The sequence below is a fragment of the Myotis yumanensis genome, unplaced genomic scaffold (genome assembly GCF_028538775.1).
Source record: "Myotis yumanensis isolate MYYU_CA2020_CCGP unplaced genomic scaffold, mMyoYum1.0.hap1 SCAF_7, whole genome shotgun sequence".
NCBI classification, from domain to species: domain Eukaryota; kingdom Metazoa; phylum Chordata; class Mammalia; order Chiroptera; family Vespertilionidae; genus Myotis; species Myotis yumanensis.
Window position 1 is genome coordinate 10,997,373 of NW_027223758.1, and position 17,874 is coordinate 11,015,246.

Here is a 17,874-nt window from a genome sequence, read left to right on the forward strand (position 1 = left end):
GAGGCCTAGCCCTGATCAAGTCCACCTCCCTTTCCATTTTAAAGGCATCAGTTTTGAGTCGGCCCATGAGGGGCCTTTGATTTTCCTCTAGGTCTTTGCCAGCACTGGAAAGAGGGGAGAAGCAGAAGGGTTGGGTCGATGGTCTTCTGAAGTGGGACTTCGTCAAGGACGCTTGGTTACAAAGTGTGCTTTGTGCCGGAGAACCTACTGCTTTTCTGAGCTCTTGAGTTGTGCCAATCCTTGTAACAACCCAGTGAGGTTGGGGCTGTTATTGCTGCTTCTGGGTGGAAACAATAGAGGCTCAGAGAAGTTAAGCAACTTGCTGGAAGTTGCACAGCAGGTGGGTGTAGAGCCAAGGGTGGAACTCAGGTCTGTCCAACTCCCGTGTCTGGACTGTGAACTTGGAAGGGACTGAAGCCTCCGTGTCATCCCTCTGAGGGCTACACCAGGTGCTGCAGTGGGATCAGCATGCCGTCCCACTCGGCCTCGGACAGCCTTGCACCTCCCCACCCTAAGCGTGTCCCCTGCTGTGTCCCAGGCTCGCTACGTGCAGGCCAAGCTGAGCGTGCACGACCGCTCTCTCAAAGTGGCCACGGTGATCGAGAGCCTGGAGATGGAGATGGAGCTGCTGTGCCTGACGGGGGTGGAAGACCAGCTGCAGGCGGACGTGAGGCCCACGCTGGAGACGCTGCGGAATGCCGGCATCAAGGTAGGCGGCCTGCTGAATGACCGCCCCGGGAAATGGGCTCCGGAATTATACAGCTATCCCTTGAGCGGAGTGCGAAGGTGGGAGATGGGAGGGGGGGACGTGTGACAGGGAGCCAGGCGTGCAGGGACTCCAGCCCTGTCTCAGGGGGGCATCTCGTCACCTCCCGCCCTGTCAGCCCTGCGCGTTTGCTTTCCTGGCTGGCCTTCCTGACGCAGGCAGGACCGCACGCGGCTCCTCATCCCTCAGTGCCAAGTGTGTCCACTATATCCCTGTGAGTGGCCAGCCAGCCAGCCATCTGTCGGTGCGTCTGGGTGGATGGGTGACCACCCAACAGAGTGACCGCCTGCCCCAGCAAACTGCCACGTTTACGTTTTGTACTCCACTCTTTGGGGCCCCCAAATGTCCAATAGTTTGATCAGGAGAGGCCAGTAGAGGGCGTCTGAGGAGCCTGCAAAGGATCAGCCAACTTCCTGGCTCAGCGCCTCTGAGAACACGTATGTGTTTGCCACCCGCCTCCGCCCCAAAGCAGCTCTGGGCTGCGTCCTCGGGCCTGCATTCGGCAGAAGCGCCTGCGAGCTGGGCCATGCAAGCTTGCGGCTTAAGATCGGCCGCAGGGTGCTCTGGGCACGTCCGTGCCCACCTGGGGCTCCCGTGTGTGCGCGAGCGTGGATTTTTGTAAACCAAACACTGTCACATACCTTTGGCTCATAGGAAACTGACGGCGAGATCCCAATTTTGAAAAAAACGGCCTGATGTCAGAGGGCACGTTTCTACTGCGTTGTGGTGTTTAAACTTTGTCCCTGGGCCATTTCCAGGACCTCCCTATTGGGACCTCGCTGTGCTGCTTTGGGGCAAGTCACCTCTCTGCCCCCACAGCAGTGAGGCATCTGTTCCGAGGTTGGAACCTGGAGGTCCACCACCAGCGTTTTGTAGTCAGGGTTAACCCCACGGGATTCCTGACCGGCATCCGACCAGGTAGAAAGACCATGTGTCCGTGACAAGTCCGTGTTTCCTGTGGGACCCGGAAGTGACCCCTCCCCATACAGGCTCCCCTTTCTTAGAGATCAGTTATGACTTTAAGAAAAATTCCCCGAAGAGGGATTGTGAGGCCAGAGGCCGGGCTTCGCGATGTCTCCTGAAGCGTGTGGCCCAGCGGGTCTCCGAGTACCACACCGGCGTCTGCTGCCACCAGGGGTGGTCGCGCCGCGTCCTGACGGCCTTGAACGGGGCGTTTCCTGTCACGTGTGGGGCCCCCGTGAGCCTCGAGGAGGTAAACGGGACACACTAAGTTCAGCTTGATGTTCCGGGAAACTCGGCCGACGCAGGCGACAGGCCGCCTCTAGCAACACTAACCGCGGGGACCTCTTTCATGCGGTGACTCCAGGTTTGGATGCTGACGGGGGACAAGCTGGAGACGGCCACATGCACAGCGAAGAACGCGCATCTGGTGACCAGAAACCAAGACATCCACGTGTTTCGGCTGGTAAAGCTTCTCTGCGGGGGGCCTCCTGGGGGTGTGGCTGCAGTTTGCCTGTAACCTCGTGACCTCATAACCTCATGACCTCATAACCTCGAGGGGGCCCCTGAGAGGGGAGCACATTAACCTGCTGGGCGAGGGCTTCCACGGTCGGTTTGGGAGGAATCACTGATGAGCCAGTGAGGCCGGAGGCTCCTTCCGGTGGCGTCTCCGGAGCACCCCGTCCCGTCCCGGCCTGTGTGGACGTGTGGCCTTAACCTGGGGGGGTGGTGGGCGCTTTGAGAGGCTGCTGGAAGTGAGGCAGGTGGCGTGAAGGATGCAGATAAGCGCATGCATGTGGAATTGTCCCTAGGAGTCCAGGGTTTCACCAAGTCCCTGAAGGCCAGTCCTGGGGTAAGAAATAACATCCAGATCACAGGTATTGGCCTGAAGGAACACCTGGGAGCCTTCAGAAGGAGGTGTGTTGGTTGGGCACGGGAGAAGTGGCCCCAAACAAGCAGGCATTAGGAGCCCCAAGGCTGGAGGCCAGGGGCTGTGCCCGGCCTTACTGAGTGGGAGGTGAGGAGCAGGGTCCCTCTGGGGCAGGGTCCCACTCATCTGAAATCGGAGCCTCCATACCAACAGCTGCAGGGACCTAGATGTTTGGGGGTCTCCCTCTCACCCCGGCCTGTGGTCCGTAGCACGTAGAAGCTCCAAGAAAGCCAGCTATTTGGGGACCAGCACACAGTGTTGCTTAGAGGTAGATGTGGTGGATCCTCATTGTTCACGGGATCTGCTGACAAACCCGCCTACTTGCTAAAATCGATCTGTGACCCGAAAAGCAGTGCTCAGGTGCTTTCCAAGTCGCTGGGGTCAGGTGTGCGCGGCGCAGTCTGAGTCGTGCACGTCCGCTGAGGACGAACAGGGTGGGTCCGCCGCCTCGTTTCAGCGCTCACGCTGCACACGCTGTCCTTTTCACGGTCCCTGTAGGGCCACTGTTTTGCATTTTTGTGCTTTTTGTTAGCGGTTTCACTGTGTGAAACGGCCCCAGCACAGTGGTGAGGGATGGCCACTGTTCCGAAGCACAGGAGGGCTGTATGTGCCTCACGGAGGAAATGCGTGGCTTAGCAAACCTCTCCAATGCTGTTGGCCATGAGTTCAGTGTTAACGAATCAACAAATATGTGTTTTAAACAATGTCTTTAAGCAGAAGCACAGATAACACGAGGTTATGTATTGATCTGGTGGCAAGAAATACTGTGAGCTCAGGCTGGCAGGAGCCATGCCTGTGCTTCCTGGGGCCTGGTCCGTGTTGCTGACTCAGCGTTCAGGGCGGGGCTGTACAGAGCGTAACTATCACAGCTCATGAGAATCCACTGCATGTCCTAGAATTCAGGGCCTGCAGACCATGGCTCTGGTGCTAGCTCCCTGTTCTGGGAAACAGTTTTTATCTAAATGCAGATACACCCATTCTTTCCATAACTGTCGGAGGCTGCTTTGTGGCCCATGGAGCCCACAGGAGTTCACATCTGGTCCTTCATGGAAAGCCGGCCTCCCCTTCCAGGTGCGCACACGGGGCGTTCTCGCTGTGTGTTTCAGGCAGGCTAACACACATGCTCTGCTTCAGTTTCCTTATGTGTAAGGGAGCGTGGCATCCTGTGAGAAATGCGTGGGAAAACACAGGAGTGCGGGGCAGGCCTGCACAGGAGGAACCTGCAGTCCTTCATGTCTTGTTTTAGTTTTTTACGTGGTCACAGCTGTCCTGGGGAAATGCAAGGTGACAGACAGGCTCTCCGGTCCCCACAGAATCATGACGAACAGGATTTAATTTGGCTCTGGGTCCGGTGGCAGGGGAGGGGCAGGGGTCCTTGGCCAAGTGGCCATTGTCTTCACGCGGCTCCAGGAAGCCACTGTTTGTTGTTCTGCGGTCTCCAAAGAGCGAGGCCGCCTCACCCCTCGTTCCCTTCCAGGTGACCAACCGCGGCGAGGCCCACCTCGAGCTGAATGCCTTCCGCAGGAAACACGACTGTGCCCTGGTCATCTCTGGAGACTCCCTGGAGGTAGGACGGCCTGGCGCCCCTTCCTGCTGCCGTGAGGGAAGTGACCTTGCTGACCCCCCTCCCTCCCCAACAGATCTGCCTCAAGTACTACGAGTACGAGTTCATGGAGCTGGCCTGCCAGTGCCCGGCCGTCGTCTGCTGTCGCTGCGCCCCCACGCAGAAGGCCCAGATCGTGCGTCTGCTGCAGGAGCGCACTGGGAAGCTCACCTGTGCAGTAGGTAGGCTAGTTACCTGTGCAGTAGGTAGGCTAGTTACCTGTGCAGTAGGTAGGCATGCTCATCTGGGCAGTAGGTAGGATAGCTCACCTGGGCAGTAGGTAGGCATGCTCATCTGGGCAGTAGGTAGGATAGCTCACCTGGGCGGTAGGTAGGCATGCTCACCTGGGCGGTAGGTAGGGTAGCTCACCTGGGCGGTAGGTAGGGTAGCTCACCTGGGCGGTAGGTAGGATAGCTCACCTGGGCGGTAGGTATGGTAGCTCACCTGGGTAGTAGGTAGGGTAGCTCACCTGGGCGGTAGGTAGGGTAGCTCACCTGGGTAGTAGGTAGGGTAGCTCACCTGGGCGGTAGGTAGGGTAGCTCACCTGGGCGGTAGGTAGGGTAGCTCACCTGGGCGGTAGGTAGGCATGCTCACCTGGGCGGTAGGTAGGGTAGCTCACCTGGGTGGTAGGTAGGGTAGCTCACCTGGGCTGTAGGTAGGCATGCTCACCTGGGCGGTAGGTAGGGTAGCTCACCTGGGCGGTAGGTAGGGTAGCTCACCTGGGCGGGTAGGCTGCAGCCTGAGCCTGTCCCGCTGGCACGCTGGGTCCATTTTCTGGCGGGATAATTGGATCCTGCAGCCGTGTTCTGCACACTCCTCAGGCCACTTTGCTCAGGTCTTGACATTTTCCTCCACGGACTTGGCTCTATTTTGTTATAATTATGATTTTACTCTTTCCCTTTGAGGAAGAGTAGATCAGTGTGCCTGAGGGCTTCGCTCCTTAGCGGGCACTTTCTTGGCCAGCGACCTGAGGCGCAGCATTGCTGAGGGTGAAGACCACACAGGGTGCTGGATCTGGGTCCTGCTCTAAGCGGGTGTTTACTGGCTGGGTGCCCGGTGGCTCCCTTCAGCTGCTGAGCCTGTCTGCTTATTGGTCAGGTGGGAGAACCACAGCGCTCTTCTCCAGCGGAGCTGACGAGGTCAGATGGGGTAACTTTAAATACTTGCCACGATAGCACCCGTCAGAGGCAGGCCGGTGGTGGTCGTAAATGTGCATGGACACAGACCCCCTGCTGCTGCTGAGCCGCACGGACCTTCAGCCAGTCACCGGTCCCTCTGACACCCACTGTCAAACAGGAACCCCATACCGCAGGTTGTTGGTGTGGTTATGGGAAGTAACCAAGTTTCTTGCCTCTCGCAACTTCTGACTTTTCTCCGATCGGTGTGACCATAGGTGACGGCGGCAATGACGTCAGTATGATTCAGGAGTCTGACTGTGGCGTGGGCGTCGAGGGGAAGGTGAGCGGGTGCCGGGTGCCGGGTGGCGTGTCGTTGGCTGGAGCAGCTCTGTCCATGAGCTGGAGTTCTCTCTCCTCGGAGGCACAGGGTCAGTGCTTCTGGGAATCGCACATTAGGAATGTGCTGTAAGGAACCCTGCATCCTGACGACCTCGCCTTACCCCCTGGGGTCAGAATTCGGATCACTACATCCTGCAGACAAATGCTGATTTTTTGCTTGCGAAAACCTAAGTTAAAAACAAAAGAAGGTTTTTGCCATCATCTTAGGGTACGCTGGATGTGCTTCCGACTTTTCCTTGGGGTGGTGGTGTCAGTTGGAGCCCGAGTTGTCACACTGTGTGCGGAATGTGGGAGAACGGGGAGTGGCGGGCGCGTTGCTAAAAGGCCTGGGGCCTGCAGTTCTTTCGAGTGTTTGTTACAACAGTTTTCCATCTCTTTCCTTGTCGGCTGTGTGCTGCCTCCCATAGTTGGCTCTGCCCTCTCTAATTTGTGCCGCTCAGTGACTCTCTGCAAGAATACTAGCCACCAGCTGCCAGAACCGGGTGCAAAATACGAGTGCAGAGGCCCTGGGTGAGGGCCGGGGGCTCCCCTTACATTTTGGTCCGTATCCTCATGAATTTGGCTCATCCTTCATTTCCTTTTTCACCCTTTCTGGTTAAGTGATCCTTGAATGAAATGTTACGTCTGAACTCTGTATGGACTCCTTTGTTGCAGGTTTTAGGAAGACACTTGAGTTTAATAGATAGAATTCTTTACACGTGTCTATGTGGAGCCAAAACATTTCCCCTTAAAATTATACTCTGATACCTTTGTTTTTGGAGAATGAAAGGAAGAAATGGTCACTGTAAAAAATTAAAAGAACTTAGAAATGGATGAAGTGTCTTTTAGATAGCCTCATCTAAGTGGCAACATTGTTTATTATTCAGAACTTTTGTCTATGTGTATATTGCTGGTTATGAATATGTATGTATGTATGTATATATTGTATACACATACGTATGTTCATGCATACACATATCTTACACATGTATGTATATCATTTTCAGGTATAGTTTTAAATTAGAAACATTATGCATTTAAAAAAAATACATATTTTTATTGATTCAGAGAGGAAGGGAGAGGGAGAGAGAGATATATAGAAACATCAGTGAAGGGAGATATTCATTGGTTGGCTGTCTCCTGCATGCCTCACACTGGGGATCAAGGCTGCAATCGGGCATGTCCCCTGACCGGGAATCGAACCGTGACCTCCTGGTTCATAGGCCGATGCTCAACCACTGAGCCACGCTTAGCTGAGCAACATTATGCATTTTTAATGCAACTTGATGACATCTGTTATATCTTGGATTTGTTTCTACATCAGAACATGTAGATCCGTTCTTTTTTTTTTTTTTTTACCTTCCCTCAAACTTTTTATTTTGAAAATGTCACCCCTTCAGAAAAGTTGAAATAGAGCAGTGAGCACCCATCTATTCTTCACTTCAGTTGACCAGTTGTTAACATTTGCCTCATTCTCTCTCTCCTCCCCCAGTCCCCACCCAGATCAGTGGAAAGTCAGTTGCAGATATAATGTGTTACCCCTAACTACTTTAGCACGGACCTCTTAAGAAAAAGAACATTCTGTTACATACTCAGAATAACATTATATACCCCCCCCCCCCCCCGTGAATGCCACGTTGAGATAACATTATATAATTTTCATAGTTCACCCTCCCCTGTCGTCCTCAAAATGTTTAATGAAAGTATCTCCAGGAACCAACGAAGGGACAGTTGTGGATTCTCCCTGATACCTGTGGGTGAGGTTGATTTGATTCGCATTCTGTGTTTTTTGGTGTGAGTAGCACCTAAGGGGAATTTGCATCCCCTGTTGCATCCAATCAGTTTGTCCCACAAGTGGCATCCGTCATGGACCTTTTAAAATGATAAAATTCCACAAATGGTTGCACTGTAAATTATCTCCACTTCTATAAATGTGCAAAGCTGCTGTGTATGTTCAGGAATGTTCCATTTAATATTGTTAGTAGCATCTGATTCCTTCCCCCTCCCCATTTTTAACTCTTAAGGGAACCGAGTGTTATAAAAGGCCTGTCTTTGAGCGATTCTTTGCTTCTGATGCACATTACGGCGTGGGCCTTACCCCCAAGGCTTAATGCTACATCCATTTGACCTCCAAATTATAACTATCTGTGATTTGGAATGTTTTTTGTTTAAATAAATTCCTCTTTTTAAATCAAATTTAGACTTGGACCACCAACTGTGTATAGCTTGAAACCAAAGAATCTCTTTATTGAAGTTCTTGGAAGATCTCCTTACAGTGTCTTGCTTTTTCAATTAAAACAAATGTGTTCGCTTTGACCTCTTGTGCATCTGACGGTGCCCAATTTCATCGGGTTTCAGGAAGGAAAACAGGCTTCGCTGGCGGCAGACTTCTCCATCACTCAGTTCAAGCACCTCGGCCGCTTGCTCATGGTGCACGGCCGGAACAGCTACAAGCGCTCGGCCGCCCTCAGCCAGTTCGTGATCCACAGGAGCCTGTGCATCAGCACCATGCAGGTGGGTGGGGGGCAGCCGCACATCCGCGCAGGTGCGCGTGGCTGTCCTGGAGAGAGCGGGGAACCAGGCTGTGCCTTGGAGCTGCTACCCACTCCAGGCCACATGGCAGCCGATAGACCTCAGATTGCCCGGATCCTTCCTGTTAGGTGTGAAGGCCATTCTTGGGGTGTCGTATAGACCGGAGTTGTTATAACTGGTTTGCTGGAAGGAAAAATGCCGAGTTAAATGCTAAGTGGGTACTGAGTTTTCCACATGCAGAGATAAGGGCCAAATCGAGAATAACTTGCTGTTCTGGAGCGCTACCTATACACTGGGCATCGGGCTAAGTGTTCACAGTGCAGTGTCTCACTCAATCCTCACAGTAGCACCCATTTCACAGATGGGGAGTCTGAGGCTGGTGGCGGGGGGAGGGAACAGAGTTTGTGTAGTGTCTCTCAGGGTTAGTGTGCTCAGACAGGGGACTCCAAGCCTGTGCTCTTAATCAAGGTCTCTGCCTCGGTGCCCTCCATACATAAGGGCTATAGCAGCTAACTGCATACTAGGGAGAAGACCAAAGGGGAGGAAAAAAAACATTTTGGGTGTTGAAAAACTGTCTACTGATTTTCCTCCGTGGGCATTTAGGTGAAAATACTCCCAGTTAAGTGGGGGAGAACATGGGGATGATATATCTCAGAACCCATGGTTTTTTTCTGACCAAATCACTAAGTATAGCAGGTCCTCAAATAATGTCGATTTGTTTAAGATAATTTCATTATAACATTGGCGACATGTTCTTTTAAAAATCAATTAGCCTATGGTAAACATTGTTTTCATTATACATCATGTTGCTTAAAGTCACAGAACCTATCCACAGTATTAAGTGAGGACTTACTCTATTTATGATACCTTGAGCAAGTCACTTCACCACTCTGGGCCTCAGTCTTTCCACCTGTAAAATGGGGACAATAAGATCTGCCTTGTCTCTCAGACAGGGCTTCTTTGAAAAGTAGAGCATTTTATAAGGGAACAAGTGCTAAAGGCATCCTTTCCATTATTAATAAAACAAAAGAGGATAATGTGTAAAATAAGAGGACATTTAAATTTGTAGAAAAGGTGATTAATCATACATGAAAGGCACAAGGCGTCCTGCCTTTCCGAGCGAGTCGGGTGGTGCTGCTCTGTGTTGATGAGAATTCGCCCGTCACCGGCCTCCTCCGTGCATGCCTTTCGGCGTGAATGTATGTTTTTAATATCTATGCACTTATGAGTGTAGGAGCCTTAAAGTGATTTTCATCAACATGCTCTAAACCCAAACAGCTGGTACGGTTCATCAGACCACATCTGTACTTTTAACTTATGTTCGCTCCTCAATTGAACTGGATAGGACGTTGGTTTTAATCACCGGGAGATCAGTCAGCCCGTCCCCGGGCAGGCACACAAAAGCGGGCCTGGGTGAGCTCACTTCTGTAAGGCTCACATGCTACCATGAACATTGCTTCAGAAAACATGGTCGCTGGGAATCGTTCTCTGTGCTAGGAGAGTGCCCTTGACCCTGTCCACCGTGCTGAAAGTGGGCCAGCCCGTGTTAGAACTGGACCTGGGCGGGGGTCTCTTTGATAGAGGTGTAGTGTCTTGTGTCCCCCTTCCCCCCCCCCCCCCCCCCCCCCAGTGCTCTTTTCAAGATGAGGTCTTTGTGGTCAGCTCGGGGCTTTTGGAGAAGGAGGCTCCCCATGGTGATCTGCAAAACGAAACACCAGATTTTTGACATTTTTACAACCACAGCCCAGCCTGGGCGAGAAGCTCCTTGAAAAGTGGCTTTTACCTTTCAATTCTGAAATCACGACCAGGGTGCCACCAGGGCTTCCTGCCAGTGACCGTGGCCTTAGGTGACCCCGTGTCCTGAGCTGTGCCAGGTGAACAGGCATGGCAGGGGCTGCAGGGAGGTATCTGGGGTTAGACCTCTTCCTGGTCACGAGGCTGGCTCAGCCTTTCTCCCGTGTCCGTCCTTGGAAAGCCTTAGGGAGCAGCTGTCCCTGCTTCCTTTGGTTTTATACTCAGGAGTGAGCTTCGCAGCCACTTTCCTTCTGTGAGCCCATAGAAGTCAGGAGAAGGAGGTCACAGCATCAGGCCTGCTTTGAGCTCTCTGGCTTATTTCTTCACCGCCCGTAGCTAATAGTTTCCAAACGAGGAAGCAGAAGTTTCGGGAAGGGGTTCGTAAATATCTTTATTCCTCTTGTCTAATTGCAATTTGTAAAATTTTAAAAAATATTAAGACCTATAGTATAAGAAGTAAGGCCTTCTCTCCAACCCCACCCTCCAGGGTAATTGCTTGTGTCCTCCTGGCAGAGGTTGTGTTTTCATATCAGTTCCCACACATATGCCCACTTGTTGACGGTTGCACATCCAGGGGGGCGGTGATGCTGAGCTGTTAGGAGCGTGGGCTCTGAGACAGGTGGGCTAGAGTCCCGAAGTGCCATTTACCTGCCCAGTTTCCCCTCCTGTAATATTCAGGTGACGTTAGGACTCGACCTCTTGAGTGGTTCTGGGGAGTCACTGAGCCCATCTATCTACACAGTGTTCCAGCTTATGTTCACAGGGGGTCTGAGAGTGGACTCTGGAGCTAACAAATGCCTTGGGTATGATTCCTGGCTCTGTCACTTGTGAGCTGTGTGATCTCGGGCAAGTCACTTAACCTCTCTGTGCCTTCTCTCATTGGTAATGTGGGGATGATGATCACAGTACCTACTCCATAGGGTTGAGTGAGCATTAAGCGAGCTAATACACTTAAAGCACTTATGACTGTTGGTGTGAAGTAAGTGCTTTGTAAGAGTGGGTGCTGTTTTTATAAACATAAACATCGGGGCTTTGGCGATGGTTTTACTAATGTCCCCCTTTCTCCTTTCACAGGCTGTCTTCTCCTCTGTGTTTTACTTTGCCTCCGTTCCTCTGTACCAAGGATTCCTCATCATTGGGTAAGGAAATCCAGGCAAGGTATTAATTTTTTATGAAACCACCCTGAAATGCCACAAAAGAAAGAAGGAACATTATATAAAGAAGCATTATACAAAGTCCCCAAGTGGCCAGCCAAGCCAGGTTAGACTTTTTTGGGAATTACTGAGTTTTTGAACTGCTAAGCCCGTAACCAGGCCGAGGAAGTGGAGTCCGGTTGGCTTGTGTCCATGGCACTTGGTCGTTTGTACCTGGGGAGGGAAAACCGCCGGCCCCCGAGGGCCCGAGGTTATTGGCTGATTGGCCACCAAAGCAAGAGTGAAGGCTCGCAGACCAACGATACCATGGGGGGTCTTAGGAGAAGAGAAGAGCGGGGTCAGTGCAGCACCCCCCTATGCGGCTGACCCCAGTGGGACGGCCTGCTGTTGGGTGTGCAAGGCGGGCGAGTCTTGGCGGACCCCTGTGTGCCTCTGACCCATTAGACAGGGTGTCACTTAGACATTTGCTGCCACCAGCTCACCCCCACTCCTCACCTGAATTCATGACGTACCTTTTGACCTTTTCAGAGGGGTGCTCAGCCTTTGACTTACCCAGGTGGGTGGAGTCTAGTTACCACCCGCCCTAGAGAGAGGCGCACAGGTGCGCTCCTGGCTCGGAGAAGATGCAGGAAGGCGCTGGCCCCAGGGGCGGTCTGACAGAGTGGGCCTCCCATCCTTCTGTGTTTTGCCCGGTCAGCCTGAGAGTAGGCACTGGACTTCTAATTGGAAAAATGGACTGTCCTTTGTCAGGTCCTGGAAGAGTAAAGCAAACAGGCCTGAATATAGCAGGGGCTTCCGTGTTCCACGTGGCCTTCCAGGAACTGGTGCCCGATTCCCTCTCGGTTCTCATCTCCTCCTCTCTCCACCCCTCAGCTCCAGCCGCACTGGCTGCCTCGCTGGTCTTCAAACAGAACGGACACATTGCTACCTCAGGGCCTTTGCACTCACTCTGCTGCCTGCCTGGGGTGCTCTTCGCTGCCCCTCACGTCTTGTGGATGTTTACCAATGTCACCTCCCTTGGCGGCCTTCTCAAACTGCACCCCCACCCTGTGCCATAGTCCCCTTCTCTATTACACTTTCCTCCAACACATGGTGTAGTTTACTGGAGTGTTTATTGACTCACGTTTTGTCTGTTTTTCATCTTGAATCTCCAGTGCTTCGTTAGAACTGGCCCTGGCACATGGGAGGCACTCCGTACATGGTTGTCGATGGATGAATGGGAACGGGCCAGGCCTTACCGGCAATCTTTCTCTCCTAGGTACTCCACCATCTACACCATGTTCCCTGTGTTTTCTCTGGTCCTGGACAAAGATGTCAAGTCAGAAGTTGCCATGCTGTATCCTGAGCTCTACAAGGATCTCCTCAAGGTTCACCGAGCTCCTTCGCCTTCCCCTTCCTCCCTCCTTCCTTCCTTCCTTCCTTCCTTCCTCCCTCCCTCCCTCCCTCCCTCCCTCCCTCCCTCCCTCCCTCCCTCCCTCCCTCCCTCCCTTCCTTCCTTCCTTCCTTCCTTCCTTCCTTCCTTCCTTCCTTCCTTTTCCTCCCTCTTCCCTCCCTCCCTCCCTTTCTTTCCCTCCCCTTCTTCCTTCCTTCCTCCATCCCCCCTTTTTCTATATTTCATATAAAAGATACCTGATTTGAACACACTTGAACTGGTGGCTTTGAGGAGAAAGGCATGGTAGTTTTTTCCCCCTTAAAAAAGTAACATATGCACATGTAAAGCATATTAAACAGTACAGTAATATATAAATGGAAACAAGCCAACTAACAACTTTTTTAGAAGCTCTGGACAGTCTTGTATCTGCTCCTAGAGATGTTTATGTACACATCTGAAAAGTGCGTGCGTGTGTGGAGTGTGTGTGTGTAATTTCATTTGTTCTCGAGGGGTTTTTACTAAAGGGCAGACTTATTCCTATCTAATGTCAATTCTCTTTAAAAAACTTAATTTATTTGATGTATTCAGATATGTGTAAGCCATTTCCTTCGATGAAGACAGGCAGGTGGCCTTGCCTTGTTTGGGGAGGAGTTGTGTGAAGGCAGCGGGCGCCCTGGCTGAGCCCCGCACGGTAACCTCTTCTGTCTTTCTCTCCTGTAGGGACGGCCGTTGTCCTACAAGACATTCTTAATATGGGTTTTGATTAGCATCTATCAAGGTAAGAAAGGTGAACCCACCGCTTGCCTTCGGCTCTGGCCTGGACCCCAGGTCAGCTTTATGTTCTGTTGTGTAGGATGGAGAAGCTGCAATCCTAGGATAGCAGGGGGGAGCGTGTCAGCCTGCCCCTGGGGGACCCTCTCCGTGTGTCCTAAGGACTAGAATATGCAGCACTCGGAAGTCCCATATGTGAGATGCTGCTGTCAGCTCAATGCCATGAAGTCAGAGAAAAAAATGACTCACACTAATCAAAACCTGCCGAGGTGTTAGAGCCATTGTACCCAAAAGCGATTACTTTCTGGAACGTTCTGCTGCTTTTCCTGAGGTCAAGTTGCAGCGTTTGAAACGCATATTTATTCCAGTGGCCTCCGGGGAGGGTCCCTGAGGCCGTGGAGGCTTTGTGAGACCTTAGCGAAGTCCGAGGAGGGAGCATCAAAGCCTCTATTTGTTTTTATTTTTCCTCGCTCTTTCCAGAAGGTCTATTTAAAGGATGTTGGATAAGCCACATCATATACAGTGGTCCTAATACCTCCCTCCATCAGCTCATATAGAATTTACAAATATACAAGGGATATGGGGGTTCGTTTTTAATGCTTTCTACTGATGGGGTGCACAAAGAGTGTGGAGACCGTGGAATTTGTTAGCAGGGGCCTAAATGGTCATTACAAAATGCAGGGGGTATTTTAAAGGAGTATATCAAGGCATAATATACGCATCTGGTTCAAGAAAGCCAGCCCGGCAGGGGAGTTCAGGTGGGAAGCAGTGGGCTGCGTTCCACGCCCTCCACTCAACCGGTTACAACGGGCCGCCACTCAGCGGGTCCCACTCGACGGGTCCCACTCAGCGGGTCCCACTGGGCGGGTCCAAGGGTTTCCCCGGGCCCTGCCTCGGAGCGTTATTCCTGTGCCGCTAGCAGTTTTGATCGGTGTGAGACGTATCCGTCCAGCCCCTGCCTTGCTGGCTAAAACCTCATCGACACCCTCCCCTCTCCCCTCTCTCTCCTCAGTAGCAGTTGAGTGACCTTCCTGGTCACCTCTATCATTTCGTATAATGTTTACCGTCTTAACTCTTGGGAAGGGTACCGTTCGGCAGTGTCCAGTCTATTGGCGCCGCGACAGGTCTCCAGAACTTTTCCATCTGGCAGGACGGAAACTTTGTATCCATTCGACCACAGACTCCTCTTTCACCTCCTGGCAGCCCCTGGGAGCCTCGGGACCGCCAGCCGGCTTTCTGTGTCTGTGAATTCGACTCGTTTAGAGAACTCCTTCATATAAGGGGAATCCTACGGGTTTTCCTTTCATGTCTACTTGCCTCGGTCATTTTAAATAATACATTTAAATTTCTATTTCTATTTCTTGTTCCATCTGCTTCATAGTTAACCTCTCTCCATCTCCCGCCCTCTTCCCCCCACCCCACCCCACCCCCGCAGTGATAGACTCTTGATTATTACGTAAGGTCAGAAGGGGAAATCGGAAAACTAGACAAAACTGGAAGGTGATGCTTCTTTAAAACTTGCATAAAGCACCATTCATTCAGCAAGTGGTACTTTTCAGGTCTTAATGGAAAAACAAATGAAAAAAAAGGCTTCTGATGTGAGTGAGCCGTGAGCCTTTGGGGGAGCGTGGAGAGGCGTCACGGGGGAGGTGGGAGCGTGGGGGTTTGCACTCCCACCACCGCCAGGGGCACAGCGGCCCTCCCCACCCGCACTGTCCTCTCTCCAGGGAGCACCATCATGTACGGGGCGCTGCTGCTCTTCGAGTCGGAGTTCGTGCACATTGTGGCCATTTCCTTCACGTCGCTGATCCTCACGGAGCTGCTGATGGTGGCCCTGACCATCCAGACCTGGCACTGGCTTATGACGGTGGCCGAGCTGCTCAGCCTGGCCTGCTACATCGCCTCCCTGGTGTTCCTACACGAATTCATCGGTGAGACCCCCGCCTCCGCCCCCCCTGCATGGGAAGCCTGTCTGTCTCCTCCAGAGGTCTCCCAGCTTGAGAAGGAAGGCAGCCCCCGGCACTGGGGTCCTTGGCCCTCGACTGCCCCACTGACGGCTGTTCCCATGGGCAGTGTGCATCAGCCATCCGGGCCGGGCGCTTGGGCAGGGTCTCAGCAGAGAGCTTCCTTTTGGAACTGGATGTGCTGACAGGCTCCGGAGAGGATTTTGTGTCATTCAACAAGGGCCTGGTGGGTTCCCAGGGAGCGACTGCTGTGCTGGGCTCTGTGTCGGATGGAGATGCCTAGTGGCCAGGTCTTGTTGGTGAATGAACGACAGTGGGCAGGATTTAGCATTATTCCCTTGGGAAACTGAATGACCAGGACAGCGCCTCTGATCACGTCTCTGTGCCTTAGCAAACACTCCTTACAAAGGTCTTGGTAAAGATAAAGGAGCATCTGTGTGAAAAGTCTTAGAACGATTTCACACTTGTCCCCAAAAGTTCAAATGGGTTTTGTCAGCACCTACTATGCACTCAATGGCTTGAGACTGGGGGATGTGGGTGCTCCCAGGGGCTTAGAAAAGCTGTGGTTGGTCCCCTTAAATGTGCACCTACCATAGGACTGGGTGAGCAGCATACAGTGGGCCTTAGGGCTGGCACGTAGTAGGTGCTTAATCAACGCCAGCTGTGTTTTCCCCATCCTGTGCTTGGGCAGTGGGGGCATGTTTACTGTGCCCTCCATTCCGTGCACTGTTGAAGTCACCAGCTGTCGCTCCCCTAGCACCTAAGGGTGTGCCTGTCCTTAGATCAAAGCCCCAAGCTTACCCTGTTTCCGACCAGGGGGCCCAGCTGCCTTGTGCCACCCCCAGACCCATCCCCTGTCTTCCTGTGACCATCACGCAGACAAAGGGGAAATCGGTGGGGAAGCAGGCACGTGTGTTTGAGGGTCACTTTCTGCTCTCCGGCGGCTGTGCTTAAAAAACTTCAACTTTCAGAGCCCAAATCAAAAACACCTGTAAGAATTGGTTTTCGTCTGCAGTTTCCGTTTCCTAGTTGTTGAAAAGAGCAGTTCACCGAGGACCAGGAATACAGAAGCAGGTCAGAGAGAGGGGAGCGCGAGGCAGGTCGGGCTGACAGCCTTATGGGCTACTAGCTGCTGGCACGTCTGCCCCTGAAAGATGGAGTGGAGGGAAGGAGCACGCCAGGAGGCCGTGTGTGTGTGTGTGTGTGTGACGGGTGGTAGCTGTGGTGGCCGTTTCTGGACCACAGGTGCCTTCCGGAACATTCCCGCCCACTCACGCTGTCTTCCCGTTTGCTTGCAGATGTGTACTTCATCGCCACCCTGTCCTTCCTGTGGAAAGTCTCCGTTATCACCCTGGTCAGCTGCCTGCCCCTCTACATCCTCAAGTACCTGCGCAGGCGGTTCTCCCCGCCCAGCTACTCCAAGCTCACCTCGTAGGCTGTGTGCGCGGTGGCGGGAGTCCGGTCCCTGCTCTCCTGCCGGACAGAGTTCAGTCCCGTTCGTCCTGACCGCCCGAGGGCTCTGCAGGAGGGGCTGCACGTGCGGCGTGGACCGGAAGAGGCTCTGCCTGGAGTCCTGCCCGAGTCCACGGGAGGGAGGCCCGAAGGAGCCCGCGGCCCGTGTGAACCCCGGTGGTTCCGCCTGGAGTGAATGTGAATGTTGTCCCCGTGGGTGGCTCCGCCAAGAGATTGATACGCGGGTCACTGTGCAAGCGTCCTTATGACTTGAATTTTGTTGTCATGTGATAAAGTTTCTGTCTAGTTGGAGATTGTAGAGGACTTTTGGTTGGTTTGTTTTTTTCAACAGTCCTAACGTGTGTGCACTCTTTATGTCTTTCCTGCTCCTAAAAACCGGTTTCAGAGAAACGTAAAGCTCTTGGTGGAGGTTTGGGGGGAAAGACGGTGCATTTGGTTAAAAGTTACCCGGACACCAACCTCAGTTTGGAAACGCCAGGTGTCCCCTCTGCGCAGCCCTGCTATTAAAGCCGGGCTTCCTAGGATCACAGGAAGGCAAATGAGAGGCGAGGGAGAATGAGCTGCAAATCCAGGTTTCCCGCATCTCACTCAGCCCCCACGTACTGGAGTCACGACCCCGCCACCTCGTAAAGGAATGTCAAAGGTGCCACTCTGCTTCGTGCGGACCTGGGAACAATCATGAAGCCCGTGGCCATCTGGGACACCCGCGACATCCTCTGGGAGTTATTTTCGCAGGAAATGTGCCACCGAACAGCCCCTTAATATGTCAACAGGGTGAAAAGAGGTACAACTAATTCTTTAGACAATGGCGCTCACTCGGCTAGGACCCTGGTCCAGAGCAGGGAGGTCAGGACTGGGCCCTTCACCCGCACTGAGATCTGTTTCCTGTTGGGAGGAATGATGGAGGACGGAAGGACAGAGGCGGCGGCTTCTTACCACGTTGCCACGCTCTGTGGCAGCTTCGAGCAGGGAGCCCCGTGGGAGGAGGCCTGGCTGTGGCATGGGCATGGGGCTGGGCTCTGCTCCACGGCCAGCAGCCTTCACGGGGGGTTGAGGGG

General features: G+C 52.9%; 1 protein-coding gene across 3 annotated transcripts in view; it reads left to right on the forward strand.

The window, feature by feature from the left end:
* Window positions 1-17,114, forward strand: part of ATP9A (ATPase phospholipid transporting 9A (putative)) — a 116,331-nt gene extending 99,217 nt beyond the window's left edge. For all 3 annotated transcript variants that reach the window (XM_070419755.1, XM_070419756.1, XM_070419757.1), the window contains exons 18-28: window positions 539-709; window positions 2,094-2,192; window positions 4,135-4,224; window positions 4,298-4,442; window positions 5,654-5,718; window positions 8,115-8,270; window positions 11,157-11,221; window positions 12,495-12,603; window positions 13,329-13,386; window positions 15,107-15,310; window positions 16,642-17,114. In XM_070419755.1, coding sequence (XP_070275856.1) covers window positions 539-709; window positions 2,094-2,192; window positions 4,135-4,224; window positions 4,298-4,442; window positions 5,654-5,718; window positions 8,115-8,270; window positions 11,157-11,221; window positions 12,495-12,603; window positions 13,329-13,386; window positions 15,107-15,310; window positions 16,642-16,778 — 1,299 coding nt within the window. In that variant the 3' untranslated portion in view covers window positions 16,779-17,114. The remainder of the gene's footprint in view (window positions 1-538; window positions 710-2,093; window positions 2,193-4,134; window positions 4,225-4,297; window positions 4,443-5,653; window positions 5,719-8,114; window positions 8,271-11,156; window positions 11,222-12,494; window positions 12,604-13,328; window positions 13,387-15,106; window positions 15,311-16,641) is intronic.
* Window positions 17,115-17,874: the final 760 nt, after the last annotated feature.